Source organism: Neolamprologus multifasciatus, chromosome 23 (genome assembly GCF_963576455.1).
Source record: "Neolamprologus multifasciatus chromosome 23, fNeoMul1.2, whole genome shotgun sequence".
Lineage (NCBI taxonomy): Eukaryota > Metazoa > Chordata > Actinopteri > Cichliformes > Cichlidae > Neolamprologus > Neolamprologus multifasciatus.
The window spans coordinates 6656018-6671165 of record NC_140460.1 but is presented as its reverse complement, the minus strand read 5'-3'; the positions used below and the strand labels follow the sequence as shown (position 1 = coordinate 6671165).

The window sequence follows — 15148 nt, the reverse complement described above, 5'->3', positions numbered from 1 at the left end:
CAAACACACTTCAGGTAAAGCAAACGACTTTGACTGGGTGTTAATGGTGTAAAGAGAAATGAAAAGTCAAGCTTGAGATTATTTTTTTAATTGTATTTTTCTTCAGAATTATCATTCAATTCAGGTAAAGTAGCAATTTAGAAGAAGTCATTCTGTAAGCCTTCAAATACAGTGGAAAGTTTTCTAACAAATAACTTCGATTATCCTTAAAAGGAGACAGAATCCACTTTACTTGTGAAAGCAATGAACCAGGCAGGTATCATATACTCTGAAATCCTTAAACAGAACAGAGACCGACTCCATTATTTCACTTGCCTTAATGTCAGAGTAAAAAGGATTAACTTTTTTAGAAATTTCTGTTAGAGTAGAATAGATTTACATTGTAAAGATTTATCAAAAAGGTCTACTGGAGTACAGGAACAAAAACTAAACTGCATCAGTTTGTGGTTCATGGTTTAACGCGGTACGGCACAGAGGCGGTATGGTTTGGGACAGCGTACGGCTCCCAGCTGGAACTCCAGACTGGGCTGCTCTCCAGCAGGTGCAGAGAATGAAAACCTCTGAAGGAGGGAGGTAAAGAACAGGAATAACTCCATCCTGACCAGCTGTTCCCCAATACACGCACGCTTACCTGAGAATGCATAAGACAGCGTTATTCAGATAATTTACAAAATATTAAATGCACATACCACATATTATTAGTGCACCTCTGGAACAAACTAAGGTAACAGTGAACACCTATGACCTACCAACCAACGATACGTAAAAAATTGCTTGGGCAAAAAAAGACATTGTGGTGGCAAGACGATTACAAGGAAAGACAGTACTGGGTTTCATTTAGCTCTTTTTAGAATAGAACAAGAGGTTTTAACTTCCAACTAACCTGCAGAAAATGGAAGGAAGGCCTCTCTCTTGCGAAATTTACCATCCTGGTCCAGAAAGTGTTCGGGGTTGAAAGAGCGTGGAGTTTCCCACATTGACTCATCATGTAGGACCGAGTCAAGTGTAGCCAGGATTATAGTTCCCTGAAGAAGTATGACACAAAAACGGATCACTTAGAAAGGACGTGATAATCAGTTTGTTTCAACAGTTTTTTGCTTGTTTGTTTCTTTGTCTGTTTGCTTTTTGCCTAGAGGTTAAAATGTTTTTAATTCAAGAATAAGCCAGAAAATCTTACTAGGAAAAAAAAGGCACAAACACTTGTTGCAGATTGTGTACCTTTGGGATTGTGTACTTGTCAATTTTGGTGTCCTTGATTGCACTGTGAGCCAGATTCAAGGGGATAATGTTGCCCACTCTCTGGATCTCATGGATGACCGCATCAGTATACGGCATGTTTTCTCTGTCAGCCATAGACGGCTGTCTGGATGAACCGATCACAGCATCAATCTCAGCCTGGACTCTCTCTGCGCAGTGAAAACAGGAAACAAGTTTAAAAATAAACAAAGTAAACTAACTGAAACGACTGTGTGCTTTTAAAGCTATCAAGAATAAACTCAGAAAAGTAAAAAATTGTCTTTGTTAAGTTGCTCTTTGTTAACACAGCAAGTATGAGGAGTCTACAGGACAATCACTCAAATACCTTCACACATGGTTTTGACATTGTCATCCTGATTCTGGTCTTCCTGTTCCCTTACAAGTTCTACTCATTTTAAATTAACAGAAAATAAACTAAGTGATAACTGAAACTGATAAATTTAAAATAAAATTTTAAAACTTAGAAAATTCAAAACTATGCTGCAAAGATGGCTGGAAAAAAAATCCTAATACCACTAACAATAAATATGTGATAGCAAGATAATTACAGCAAATGCAGGCACGGTGGATATTATGCACACCTTGTATGTCACTGTAGCAGATCATGTAAAGTAGTCCCCAGTTCAAAGTAGCGGTAGTAGTTTCACTTCCAGCAATAAACAGGTCCATAGTGCATGCACTTAAACTGCTGTGATCAAAAACTGAATCACTGCCCTCCTTCTAGCAGAGACAGGAATAAATGACTGTTGACATATTTCATTTGAAGTGCAAAAAGAAAACACAGCACACCACTTACATCTCCCATTTCTATGAGAAAGGCATCGATGTAATCTCTCGGTGATGCAGGGTTAAAGTTTTCTATGTGTTCTCTGATTTTTGTTTTAATGAAATCAGTTACGCGTTTCGTCAAAGTTAATATCTTCTGATGAGGTCCAGGCAGCCACTTCACCAGCCAGGGCATTGTGTTGTACATCTACAGAACAGGAAGACAGTTACCAAATCATATGATGGTCCGGTAACAATTGTGACATTTCTACCTGTGTATTTCTCTATGGTACTCAAAGGACCCTGAATTAACATGTGTTGGGGAATTCCACGGCTCCTAAGATGGTTATAGAAATCTAACATCCAGGGAAAATAAAATCTTTCAAAACCTTATTTTGGAGCAAAGTCAACAAACCTTTTCTAATCTAGATAATGATTAATACAATTTCCAAATATGGCTCCTGAGTAGCAAAATTATTTCTAGAGGCGCTGATCAACACATTTGATTCAATAAGGAGATGTTTGTCATTTTTATGTATTCTTGACACGTGTTTAAAAGGGGTTTACCTGTGTCCCTATGGTTCCCTGTAGGCGTTCCATCTCAATGAAGTCACTAAGAATAGACTGATACTGCTCATCAGTGTACTCAAATCTATCCCCAAATACCAAACAGCAGATGATGTTTGACACGGCGTTCTTTAACAGTGGCTGGGCATTAAAAGGCTTTCCTGTAAAATAAAGAGTATAATGTGAATAAGGCTTGTTTCAGCTCTGCAAGAATAATGATGTTTCGCAATGTCTGATAATTACACTAATGCTTTAATACATGCGTGTCTGTTGGAAAGTTGGAAGAAACACAAAATGATGCATACGTATCAAACAGAAAAATTTGTGAAAAAATGTGTGATATTTTTTATGCCTTGGTGATCTGCAAAAGCTTCTGTGAGATACTGGCACTCCTGCTGGATGGAAAACTCCAGGGTCTTCTTGCCCAGACCAAAGTTTCTGAGTGTATGAAGAGTAAATCTCCTTTGCTGCTTCCACTGATACCCATTTGACATCAGAAGACCTTTGAACACACACACACACACACACACACACACACACACACACACACACACACACAGAGAGGTAATAGAAACTAATTAAAACATCTTAATATCCCTATTTTGGCAGTTCTGATGCTGCATGTATTATAAGGGAGATTCTTTTGAACAAAAAAACCCACCATTATTTCCAAGTAAGTTTTCAAATGAGGGTAATGTGGGACGATCTATGAAGTCTTCTCCTTGTTGGACCAGCACATCTCTCAAAAGTTTGTAGCCATTAAGCACCACAAGTCTTCCACCAAAGAGTCGAAGGCTGAAAATCTTTCCATATTCCTCTGCAAACTGAACACAGAGAGTGGACAGGTGTTGTTGTAAGTATGAAAACTGTGTATTTATACATCACTTTGCATTTAATAATTAGTTATCAATTAAATCAGACTTTTGCACAGTGTGTTTTTGTCCTGTCTCCCTGCCCTCACCCCCAGCTGTTTGAGGTACATGGTTGCCCCTCCCCGAGCCTGGTTCCTCAGGAGAGTTCTTCCTGTTAAAATTGAATTTTTCTTTCTTATTGTTGCAGAGTGCCTGCCAGGTGGTTGACAGGCATCTACAATTCAACTTTTAGGGGTTTAAATAACATGTTACAGTTCTGAAATTAAAATGTCAGGATGCTAAAGGCCCAAACCAGGTCATTTTAACCTGCAAAATAACAGGGAATAAAAGGAACATAGGATAAAGTCCATTATTTGCACTTTAGTAAATATTTAATAATAGTAATAATAATAATAATAAATCTTTGTTTGGGAAAGATTGTTGTTCTCTCCCTCTCTCTAAAGCAGGGGTGTCAAGTTCCAGTCCTCGAGGGCCGGTGCCCTGAAACTTTTAAATGTGTCCCTGCTGCAAACACCTGAAGAACATTAGTAGGTCATTCGCAAGACTCTATAGAACTTGACTGAATGCTGAAGTAGCAAACCTTAACCCTATTCAAGTAAATTTGAATAAATGTAAGTGTTTGGAAAATTGTACTTCTAATAGTACTTTTATTGCACCATGTTCATTCACTAATGAGCCACAGTAACATGCATCAAATGGCTGAATTGCCACCTCAGCCTGTCATATAATGAAGGGTTATTGTACAGTTTTGCAGAGAGAACAATAGGAATGATTTCCTTGAGGGCTCTTCATGGCTGAGACGTTGAATCAGTTTGAGGGATAAGGCGCTCTCCTGCTTCACAAGTATGGAATGGAGCAGGTGTGATGGGCTGACCATCATGGAGAGCAGTTTGTTCAGTGACCTCTAACCCTCGCTGACTGAAACACCTCCAAATGCTGAGCAGTTCTTCCAGCTTTGCAATTAATTTGTTCTTCCTTTTGGCATCTCTGGCATGGCTGCTGTCCCTACTTGTACAAAGCATCAACAAAGCATCACTGCTGGTCCTCCAGTCCAATCTGTAATTCAGGTGAATTCTAAAGTGCCTGTATCTGTCCGTTTCGACCTCCACAACCATGACGCTGATGGGTACAGACCCAGTGTTTTCCATCAAAAGTCAGCTACTATCTCTTTTGTCTTACAGACATTCAGATGGAGGAGGTGATTCCATCCGGACCACTCAACAAAGTTCCACACCAGCTTCCTGTGCTTGTTATTTTCAATGTGTAGTGTACGAATTGTGTAAGAAAAGTGCAATAACATTGTGGGAAGCTGGCAGTGCAGCTAACTTGACTTTCACTTCACACACGAGGGCTCACTTGGCTGCGGTTTGGGTTTTAGAGCCTTTTGTCTCTGAGCTAGAGAGACGGAGGTCCGTCGCGCCATGTAAAACTAATGTGAAATTCTAACCGTTTGAAAATAAATTGTGAAAATAGGTCATACCTCTGCGAATTGCAGGTGAAATCTGTCAGGTCTGATGCGATGAAGATTACCGATGAAAGGAAGTGCCCAGGGTCCAGGTGGAAAATTTCTCGGCACTCTGTTCTTCAAAAAGTCACTCAGGAGCAGAAAAACACACAGGAATAACAAAATGCTGCTGACGTCTATCCACTCCAACCCGAGGACACTGTATAATGTCTTCATGTCTGCGTTTGTTTGTACCGACCTGTAGCTTCCCTGTTGAACAAGACAAACCACGCGAGAACGTTTAGTCAGCTGGTCAGATGTATCAGTCAGGGCTCGCAAAATCGCTAGCCCGACGTCCCGGAGCTAGCGATATCCGGTACTGCGGTCAAGTGAGCCCTCACTTACGAAGTCACAGTCAAGCTAGCCGCACCGCCAGCCGCACCGAAAATGTGGTTGCACTACTCTTACGCATATTACGGTATGGGTGAAGCCCGGTTTAGAAACGCAGTCTTTTGTGTCCTGGCACTATTTTACTTCACAATCCACTCCCAGTTTTATTGTATCTCCACTTTCCCCCCTGTGATCCACAGCCCAAATTACTGTATGCTTCAGAGAAAATTAACAATAAAATTTACACAATTTACTCTACTGTACTTTTAATGTCCTCATCTTTGAGCTCAGATTACAGGAAAACTGTAAGAGGTGACGCAGATATTTCACTGGATTCTGACTCTGGGTGACCCCCACTCTGCACCCTGTCATCCACAGCCAAAATTACTGTACGGTGTTCCTGAAAATTGATAGTAAACTTTGCACAATTTACTGTACTGTACTCTATATATTCTCATCGTTGACCTCAGATTACAGGAAAACTGTAAGAGGTGACGCAGATATCTCACTGGATTCTGACTCTGGGTGACCCCCACTCTTCACCCTGTCATCCACAGCAAAAATTACTGTACGGTTTTTGAGAAAATTGATAGTAAAATCTTCCCATTTTGCTTTACTGTACTCTACATATTGACATCTTTGACCTAAGATTACAGGAAAACTGTAAGAGGTGACGCAGATATTTCACTGGATTCTGAATCTAGGCCATCTCCACTCTTCACCCTGTGATCCACAGCCAAAATTACTGTACGGTTTTCCAGAAAATTGATCGTAAACTTCACACAATTTACTCTACTGTAATTTTAATATCCTCATCTTTGACCTCAGATTACAGGAAAACTGTAAGAGGTGACGCAGATATTTCACTGGATTCTGAATCTTGGCCATCTCCACTCTTCACCGTGTCATCCACAGCAAAAATTACTGTACGGTTTTCCAGAAAATTGATAGTAAACTTTGCACAATTTACTGTACTCTATATATTCTCATCTTTGACCTCAGATTACAGGAAAACTATAAGAGGTGACGCAGATATCTCACTGGATTCTGACTCTGGGTGACCCCCACTCTTCACCCTGTCATCCACAGCAAAAATTACTGTACGGTTCTTTAGAAAATTGATAGTAAAATCTTCCCATTTTGCTTTACTGTACTCTACATATTGACATCTTTGACCTCAGATTACAGGAAAACTGTAAGAGGTGACGCAGATATTTCACTGGATTCTGAATCTTGGCCATCTCCACTCTTCACCCTGTCATCCACAGCAAAAATTACTGTACGGTATTTGAGAAAATTGATAGTAAACTTTGCACAATTTACTCTACTGTACTTTTAATGTCCTCATCTTTAACCTCAGATTACAGGAAAACTGTAAGAGGTGACGCAGATATCTCACTGGATTCTGACTCTGGGTGACCCCCACTCTGCACCCTGTCATCCACAGCAAAAATTACTGTACGGTTTTTGAGAAAATTGATAGTAAAATCTTCCCATTTTGCTTTACTGTACTCTACATATTGACATCTTTGACCTCAGATTACAGGAAAACTGTAAGAGGTGACGCAGATATCTCACTGGATTCTGACTCTGGGTGACCCCCACTCTGCACCCTGTGATCCACAGCAAAAATTACTGTACGGCTTTTGAGAAAATTGATAGTAAACTTTGCACAATTTACTCTACTGTACTCTACATATTCTCATCTTTGACCTCAGATTACAGGAAAACTGTGAGAGGATATTTTCACTGGATTCTGAATCTAGGCCATCTCCACTGGCCTAGAGACCTGTGATACTTCTTGCAGGCCTTTCAGACTGATCTGGTAAGAGCATTTGGTAATCGGGCCTACAACAGGCCTGTCATGTTCATGTGTGATGGATCCCTGGTACTCCTCCGATCCATTTCCATGACATTCTGCAGAACAAGTCTAGAGGATCTGCTGCATAAGTACTATGTCTTACTGAGTGGCCAGCAATTCAACATTCCCATTCTTCATCGATGTTTGAGCCATGTCATGAAAAATGCCAAGGACCTTTGTAAAAAAACATTTATATCAATAATTAAAAAAGAATACAAGATTTGTAATGTAAAGGTCATACTAACAGTGATTTCATTCATTCATTTCCCCAGCATTCCAGAGAACTACAGGCTTGGAATGCATGTGTTTGGGCTCCTTGCATGCTGTGATAACTTAAAAGACATGGATGATGTTGTCCATAGTGCAGCAATAGTGTTTTGCAGTCCTTGTAGTGGAAGGAACGTAACAAAACACTACAACAACTTGAAAATCCTTATGCAAAAACGGGGGACCCTGGATTTGGATGAAAAGACTGTGATTGCTGAAGATTACAAGGTTAGCTAAGATTTAGTTTTTAAGTAACCATATTAATAACTTTTTTACTTGTGTCTGTTGCAAATGAATTAATGAATTCACATTATTTTAAATATATATATTTTAAACCACAATAACATTTTACATAATTAATTTTTCTTTGGTTTGATAACTTGCTGAATACAGATATATATCTGATTTACAGACTGATGTTCAGAATGCGCCCTGGAAGACCCATTTCCAGGCAATTGTTGACAATGCAACACTGGACTGTGAGGGCGAAAGAAACATCTTTCATGCACCCAAATTTATTGCCGGTCTGGTAAATCACCTTCTACCACATGCATCTTTGTGGTCATCAATGATGCTCGGTACATTTTTTTATTTGTTGTATTACTATCTTAAATTGTCAGTTATTCATTAATGTAAATGTGCTAAATGTTGAATTATCTATTTTAATTATGTTTTTGAATTGCTTGTATTCTCCTTAGGGGATCTTGGACGTCATGGTACTGGTCCTGCTTACCAGCAGCTCAGTAAACTCTTTGGTGACATTCAGCAATCCAAGAACCAGGTATCATAGCGAGAAGAATAAGTGAAAAAGAAACATAAATTGTACATAAATGTACAATACATAGATACTGACTTAATCAATGTACTACTGCATTTAAGAATTTTACACAAGACAACAGAACCCAAGGAATCATGGAGAAAAGCCAGTGGGATTTGAAAAAAATCCGTATCCAGAGAAGGAGACTGACAAGGCTCGATGACTTTGTGGAAATTTATCAAAAAATGCACGATGCCCTCCTGCTATGAATAACACAGTACTGGTATGAATAACTTCCTAATAATGAAAATTGTGTTTTATACAACAAGAACAAGAAACTAAGAAAAAGTGAAAACATTTGGCTATGACTATAGAATTAAGAGATGATCTTAAAAGTCTTTTTGCGTGGAAATGGAGAAATGGAAAGACAAACGCAATAAATGAAAAGGTGTGTACGTGTCACCGTTAGTGACAGAACTGCCACTGAAGAAAAAGAAAACTGAGGTAAGTCATCATGTTCCCATTATTTTCAATAATTAAACCTTGTGATGTCCTCCTGATTGCCATACTCCTTTTGTCCTCTGGGGTAAACTATAAAAAAATTATCATCCGTCTCCATGTTTCAATGTTTTATCAAACTGTATTCCAACTGATTACTTGAAATCTTTATGTGTTTTGACATTGTATTACACCTAGCCATGGGCCTTAGTGAACCCCCACTTTAATGCCAAAAAATGCATGTCCATAGGTGACATAAGTGGAGGAGGAAGCTCAGGTTTTTTGCTTTTTGCTGGTCACACCATGTACAGCTTTGTTTTCAGCAGTTGTAGGCCAAGGGCATATGAATTAAACAAGCTTTCAAGGCTGATTATTGTCTTTTGGAGACCTACTGTATTAAGCACAGCTCGCGTGCCCTGACTGCAGGCAAGCAAGTTTGCAATCATACACTAGCATGTTCTCTGTACAACTGGACCGGGCATCACATACTGCCCATGTTTTTATCTCATAGTTCCTCTGTTTACTTGGGACGTAATGTTGGACAGAGTCCTTTAAGGGGACTAGGCACTCATACACAGTCATATCAGTTCCTGTATGGTACACCAACAGCAGGACAGATGCTCACTCGTTACATACATCTCAAATCAGAACAAGTTTGTCTCATTCATGACCATATTCTTTTGTATATTATATTCTATTATATAAAGTCATTCAAAAATGTTATCTGTTAACAGATAAAAGGGAAGACCACTGTTCAAACCTTTAAACAGGAACAGCACAAACAATATGATGCTCGTCAAAACCAGGTATTTTTAGAAATGTTTTTAATGTCTACATTTATGTTGTTACGACACGGCTCAAAGCCGCAACATAAAAAAGGAGACGAATACCAGAGAGTAGGAGAACAGAGGTTTTGTCTTAAAAATGGACTATCAAGTCGGCTAAAATGGCTGGTGCCTCCAAGGCAAAGACAAGTGTGCTTCCCGGGAAGCTTGCCTCAGGTATGCTTTTATCCACCCCTGACTAGGTGTGGCCAATTAGCACCAGCTGAACACATTGAGCAGATTAGAGGCTGCAGAGGGACGTAACACCTCCTCCCTTAAAAGGGTTCCTCTAGGACCCCTAAACAAATTAAAAGTCCCTCTGAAGCCTTGATCCCTCAAAAATAAGTCGGCATCTTCAAGCATGGATGCCCCTACATGAGGATCTGAAGTTGCCACACTGAACACACAAAAAGTAACATGTGACCAACACAAAGGAGTACAACAGTCACAAACCCAAAATGATTATTCAGCCTGTTACAACACAAAATGAAACCAGCCACGAACAATCACACACAAGTGATCTGTGGTCTCCACCACACAAACGGTCACATACGAGTGGCCCTATACCACAACAAGTTACTCAATCCACAAAGTTCAGTAAAGCAAGCATGCTAGTGACCAACCACAAAATGGAGAGCTATGGCCACACAATGATCACATCAAGGGTGGTTCAGCACCCCACAGTGTTATTGCCATCACCTGGCCAACAACACTCACAAGTGATCCAACAAAATACCATATTCCCCACAACACTAAAGGTCACAGCACAAAACACTCACCTCACAAGGATCTCATTTGCATCCATCAACACTGACATATGCACACACACACGGTGTACACATTATGCCAACTTAAAAATGGTCTACCTGCCTCAGCCACAAGACCATAATTATTGAATGGTCCCAAACCTCTAGCCAAGTTTGGTGCCACTGATTTGCTATGTGCAACTCCCAGCCTAAAACGCTACAAGACAAATCTTTACCTGTCTAGTCTTCAGTGGTGTACCAGGCTCGAGGCAACTTTAAACGCGAACTCGAGAGCAGGCAGCAGACCAGAGATATAGTCTCCTACCAAACTCCGAAGCGTACCCCCACCCAGGATAGCCACCAAAAACAACAAATTAAAACAACAAAGCAAAACAACAAACGAGTGCTTCGCTGGAAGGGCAGCACAGCTACCCAGCTGAAACACACTTACTAAAGGGAGTTTGCTTAATTACAGTGAACACCATCACTCACCCACCCAAAGCAATACAAAAAACTGGTATTCGAACTCCGCTAAAATGTCCAAAGATCCCGGACGAGCCCCCACTTATGTTACGACCCGGCTCAAAGCCGCAACATAAAAAAGGAGACGAATACCAGAGAGTAGGAGAACAGAGGTTTTGTCTTAAAAATGGACTATCAAGTCGGCTAAAATGGCTGGTGCCTCCAAGGCAAAGACAAGTGAGCTTCCCGGGAAGCTTGCCTCAGGTATGCTTTTATCCACCCCTGACTAGGTGTGGCCAATTAGCACCAGCTGAACACATTGAGCAGATTAGAGGCTGCAGAGGGACGTAACAATGTTTTTTGTGTTATTGTCATAAATGACACTGAAAATTGACAAGTGTCTATCTTTGTAGGATGAGAGCCAGGAACAAATAGCCGTTTGCCCAAAAATAGCAACATACATGGCTAATAAGGCATCGGTCACAGTATGGAAAAGTGATTTATGTGCCTTCAAAGTGGATGCAATTGTTAATGCAGCTAATGAAAGTCTCTCTCACATGGGTGGACTTGCAAAGGCACTGTCTGCTACTGGAGGACATACTATCCAAGCAGAGAGTGATCTCTTCATTGCCAAAAATGGCAAATTAAAGGCTGGACAAGTTGCAGCTACCACAGCAGGCAAACTACCTTGCATGAAGCTGATTCATTTGGTAGGCCCGTGTCTGCAGAATAACCCCATAGTGCACATGATATCCCATGCAAAGTAAATTTTAACTAAAAGTATTTTGTCTGTGAAGGTTCTCAGTCATCCAGGTCATCGTAGCCAAAGGAGCTTGCAAAGAAAAGCGTCTGGACTTCTTTAAGTTGCTTGAAGACGTTTCACCTCTCATCTGAGAAGCTTCTTGAGTTCTAAGGTCAAATGGTGGGGAGTCCAAGATTTAAACATAGTGGGAGTATCCCCCCACAGAGGGACAAAAGGACCCCCTGATGATCCTCTAATCGCCTGAGCCAAGGTGTGAAACTGGGTGTGGGTCCCAATCAGAAAACTGAAACCCTGGCTGATTGGGACCCACACGTACATACTTTTAATGCTTACTTATTTTAATGTAAGGTCTTCAAGGGGGCATTCTGAACATCAGTCTGTAAAACAGATATATATCTGTATTCAGAAAGTTATCAAAACAAAGAAAAATTAATTATGTAAAATGTTATTGTGGTTTAAAATATATATATTTAAAATAATGTGAATTCATTAATTCATTTGCAACAGACACAAGTAAAAAAGTTATTAATATGGTTACTTAAAAACTAAATCTTAGCTAACCTTGTAATCTTCAGCAATCACAGTCTTTTCATCCAAATCCAGGGTCCCCCGTTTTTGCATAAGGATTTTCAAGTTGTTGTAGTGTTTTGTTACGTTCCTTCCACTACAAGGACTGCAAAACACTATTGCTGCACTATGGACAACATCATCCATGTCTTTTAAGTTATCACAGCATGCAAGGAGCCCAAACACATGCATTCCAAGCCTGTAGTTCTCTGGAATGCTGGGGAAATGAATGAATGAAATCACTGTTAGTATGACCTTTACATTACAAATCTTGTATTCTTTTTTAATTATTGATATAAATGTTTTTTTACAAAGGTCCTTGGCATTTTTCATGACATGGCTCAAACATCGATGAAGAATGGGAATGTTGAATTGCTGGCCACTCAGTAAGACATAGTACTTATGCAGCAGATCCTCTAGACTTGTTCTGCAGAATGTCATGGAAATGGATCGGAGGAGTACCAGGGATCCATCACACATGAACATGACAGGCCTGTTGTAGGCCCGATTACCAAATGCTCTTACCAGATCAGTCTGAAAGGCCTGCAAGAAGTATCACAGGTCTCTAGGCCAGTGGAGATGGCCTAGATTCAGAATCCAGTGAGAATATCCTCTCACAGTTTTCCTGTAATCTGAGGTCAAAGATGAGAATATGTAGAGTACAGTAGAGTAAATTGTGCAAAGTTTACTATCAATTTTCTCAAAAGCTGTACAGTAATTTTTGCTGTGGATCACAGGGTCCAGAGTGGGGGTCGCCCAGAGTCAGAATCCAGTGAAATATCTGCGTCACCTCGTACAGTTTTCCTGTAATCTTAGGTCAAAGTTGTCAATATGTAGAGTACAGTAAAGCAAAATGGAAAGATTTTACTATCAATTTTCTCAAAAATCGTACAGTAATTTTTGCTGTGGATCACAGGGTGAAGAGTGGGGGTCACCCAGAGTCAGAATCCAGTGAGATATCTGCGTCACCTCTTACAGTTTTCCTGTAATCTGAGGTCAAAAATGAGAATATATAGAGTACAGTACAGTAAATTGTGCAAAGTTTACTATCAATTTTCTCAAAAACCGTACAGTAATTTTGGCTGTGGATGACAGGGTGAAGAGTGGAGATGACCAAGATTCAGAATCCAGTGAAATATCTGCATCACCTCTTACAGTTTTCCTGTAATCTGAGGTTAAAGATGAGGACATTAAAAGTACAGTAGAGTAAATTGTGCAAAGTTTACTATCAATTTTCTCAAATACCGTACAGTAATTTTTGCTGTGGATGACAGGGTGCAGAGTGGGGGTCACCCAGAGTCAGAATCCAGTGAGATATCTGCGTCACCTCTTACAGTTTTCCTGTAATCTGAGGTCAAAGTTGAGAATATATAGAGTACAGTAAATTGTGTTAAGTTTACTATAAATTTTCTGGAAAACTGTACAGTAATTTTTGCTGTGGATGACAGGGTGAAGAGTGGAGATGGCCTATATTCAGAATCCAGTGAGATATCTGCGTCACCTCTTATAGTTTTCCTGTAATCTGAGGTCAAAGTTGAGGATATTTAGAGTACAGTACAGTAAATTGTGTTAAGTTTACTATCAATTTTCTGGAAAACCGTACAGTAATTTTTGCTGTGGATGACAGGGTGCAGAGTGGGGGTCACCCAGAGTCAAAATCCAGTGAGATATCTGCGTCACCTCTTACAGTTTTCCTGTAATCTGAGGTCAAAGATGAGAATATATAGAGTACAGTAGAGTAAATTGTGCAAAGTTTACTATCAATTTTCTCAAAAACCGTACAGTAATTTTTGCTGTGGATGACAGGGTGAAGAGTGGAGATGGCCTAGATTCAGAATCCAGTGAAATATCTGCGTCACCTCTTACGGTTTTCCTGTAATCTTAGGTCAAAGATGTCAATATGTAGAGTACAGTAAAGCAAAATGGGAAGATTTTACTATCAATTTTCTCAAAAACCGTACAGTAATTTTTGCTGTGGATGACAGGGTGAAGAGTGGGGGTCACCCAGTGTCAGAATCCAGTGAGATATCTGCGTCACCTCTTACAGTTTTCCTGTAATCTGAGGTTAAAGATGAGAATATATAGAGTACAGTACAGTAAATTGTGCAAAGTTTACTATCAATTTTCTCAAAAACCGTACAGTAATTTTTGCTGTGGATGACAGGGTGAAGAGTGGAGATGGCCAAGATTCAGAATCCAGTGAAATATCTGCGTCACCTCTTACAGTTTTCCTGTAATCTTAGGTCAAAGATGTCAATATGTAGAGTACAGTAAAGCAAAATGGGAAGATTTTACTATCAATTTTCTCAAAAACCGTACAGTAATTTTGGCTGTGGATGACAGGGTGAAGAGTGGGGGTCACCCAGAGTCAGAATCCAGTGAAATATCTACGTCACCTCTTACAGTTTTCCTGTAATCTGAGGTCAAAGATGAGGACATTAAAAGTACAGTAGAGTAAATTGTGTAAATTTTATTGTTAATTTTCTCTGAATCATACAGTAATTTGGGCTGTGGATCACAGGGGGAAAAGTGGAGATGAACCAAAACTGGGAGTGGATTGTGAAGCAAAATAGTGTCAGGACACAAAAGACTGCGTTTCTAAGCCAGTCGGCACCGATAACGTAATATGCGTAAAAGTAGTGCAACAACATTTTTGGTGCGGCTGGCGGTGCGGCTAGCTTGACTATGACTTCGTAAGTGAGGGCTCACTTGACCGCAGTATATCCGGTCGGGTGACCAAAATCTATCTCAGCCCAGCCAGTCTCAAGTGACAGTTGTGAATGTAAAGCCTGGCCGGCTTCTGGAAAGCGTACACACATTTGCAGGGTACACCAGGTAGATGGTTCGGATCACGTTTGTTTAGAACCGGACCGACGCCACCTTCTCCAAAGAGTCCCGGTGTGGTTGTTTTGGTCCGCAGGACCGCAGCTGAGTGCGATTAAGCTACTCTTATCTACTCTCTTGTCATAAAGGGTCACCACATTAGAAGCTCCACGTTTAATTTAAGAGCATTTAACATCAGATGTTCTTTCTTAAGTGTCCCTTAAGGGGATTTCTGTCTCTGGCTCAAACTGAACCAACAACCTTTCACTTGCCAAACAAATCCAT

The 15148-nt window shown here is 40.1% G+C and overlaps 2 protein-coding genes and 2 long non-coding RNA genes across 6 annotated transcripts in view; 2 read left to right on the top strand and 2 right to left on the bottom strand.

Moving 5' to 3' along the window:
• Positions 1–72: 72 nt before the first annotated feature.
• On the bottom strand, positions 73–14970 carry LOC146490863 (cytochrome P450 2J2-like). Of its 3 annotated transcripts, none has more exons than XM_085152322.1 (10): positions 14755–14970; positions 4942–5268; positions 3251–3413; positions 2942–3091; positions 2590–2750; positions 2054–2230; positions 1839–1974; positions 1219–1406; positions 884–1025; positions 73–631 (listed from the first exon to the last, which is right to left on the bottom strand). In XM_085152322.1, the coding sequence occupies exons 1-10, from the start codon at positions 14857–14859 to the stop codon at positions 456–458; spliced, it is 1725 nt and encodes a 574-aa protein (XP_085008448.1). In that variant the 5' UTR covers positions 14860–14970; the 3' UTR covers positions 73–455. The 3 variants fall into 3 exon arrangements, with proteins under 3 accessions (XP_085008448.1, XP_085008447.1, XP_085008449.1); XM_085152321.1 differs by having other exon boundaries at positions 1839–1977; positions 14755–14968; XM_085152323.1 differs by lacking the exon at positions 14755–14970 and having other exon boundaries at positions 1839–1977; positions 4942–5299.
• Positions 7847–9514, top strand: LOC146490865 (uncharacterized). Its single transcript, XR_014872517.1, has 3 exons — positions 7847–8204; positions 8303–8684; positions 9413–9514. It is a non-coding gene; the product is annotated as an uncharacterized LOC146490865 (long non-coding RNA).
• LOC146490864 (uncharacterized) lies at positions 11640–12649 on the bottom strand. Its single transcript, XR_014872516.1, has 3 exons — positions 12352–12649; positions 12035–12257; positions 11640–11850 (listed from the first exon to the last, which is right to left on the bottom strand). It is a non-coding gene; the product is annotated as an uncharacterized LOC146490864 (long non-coding RNA).
• LOC146490856 (cytochrome P450 2J2-like) overlaps positions 14758–15148 on the top strand; it is a 69141-nt gene continuing 68750 nt past the window's right edge. The window contains exon 1 of the mRNA XM_085152345.1: positions 14758–14772. The gene's annotated coding sequence lies outside the window, so the exon portion shown is untranslated. The remainder of the gene's footprint in view (positions 14773–15148) is intronic.

What these genes read in the sequence shown, in the direction of transcription:
- LOC146490863 (XM_085152321.1), bottom strand. Translation starts at nt 14,859, where the DNA reads ATGTGTGTACGCTTTCCAGAAGCCGGCCAGGCTTTACATTCACAACTG. An exon ending in AAACTTACTTGGAAATAATG is followed by an intron (nt 3,092 to 3,250) that starts GTGGGTTTTTTT and finishes GTGTGTTCAAAG; the next exon opens with GTCTTCTGATGTCAAATGGG. An exon ending in CTTCCTTCCATTTTCTGCAG is followed by an intron (nt 632 to 883) that starts GTTAGTTGGAAG and finishes ATGCATTCTCAG; the next exon opens with GTAAGCGTGCGTGTATTGGG.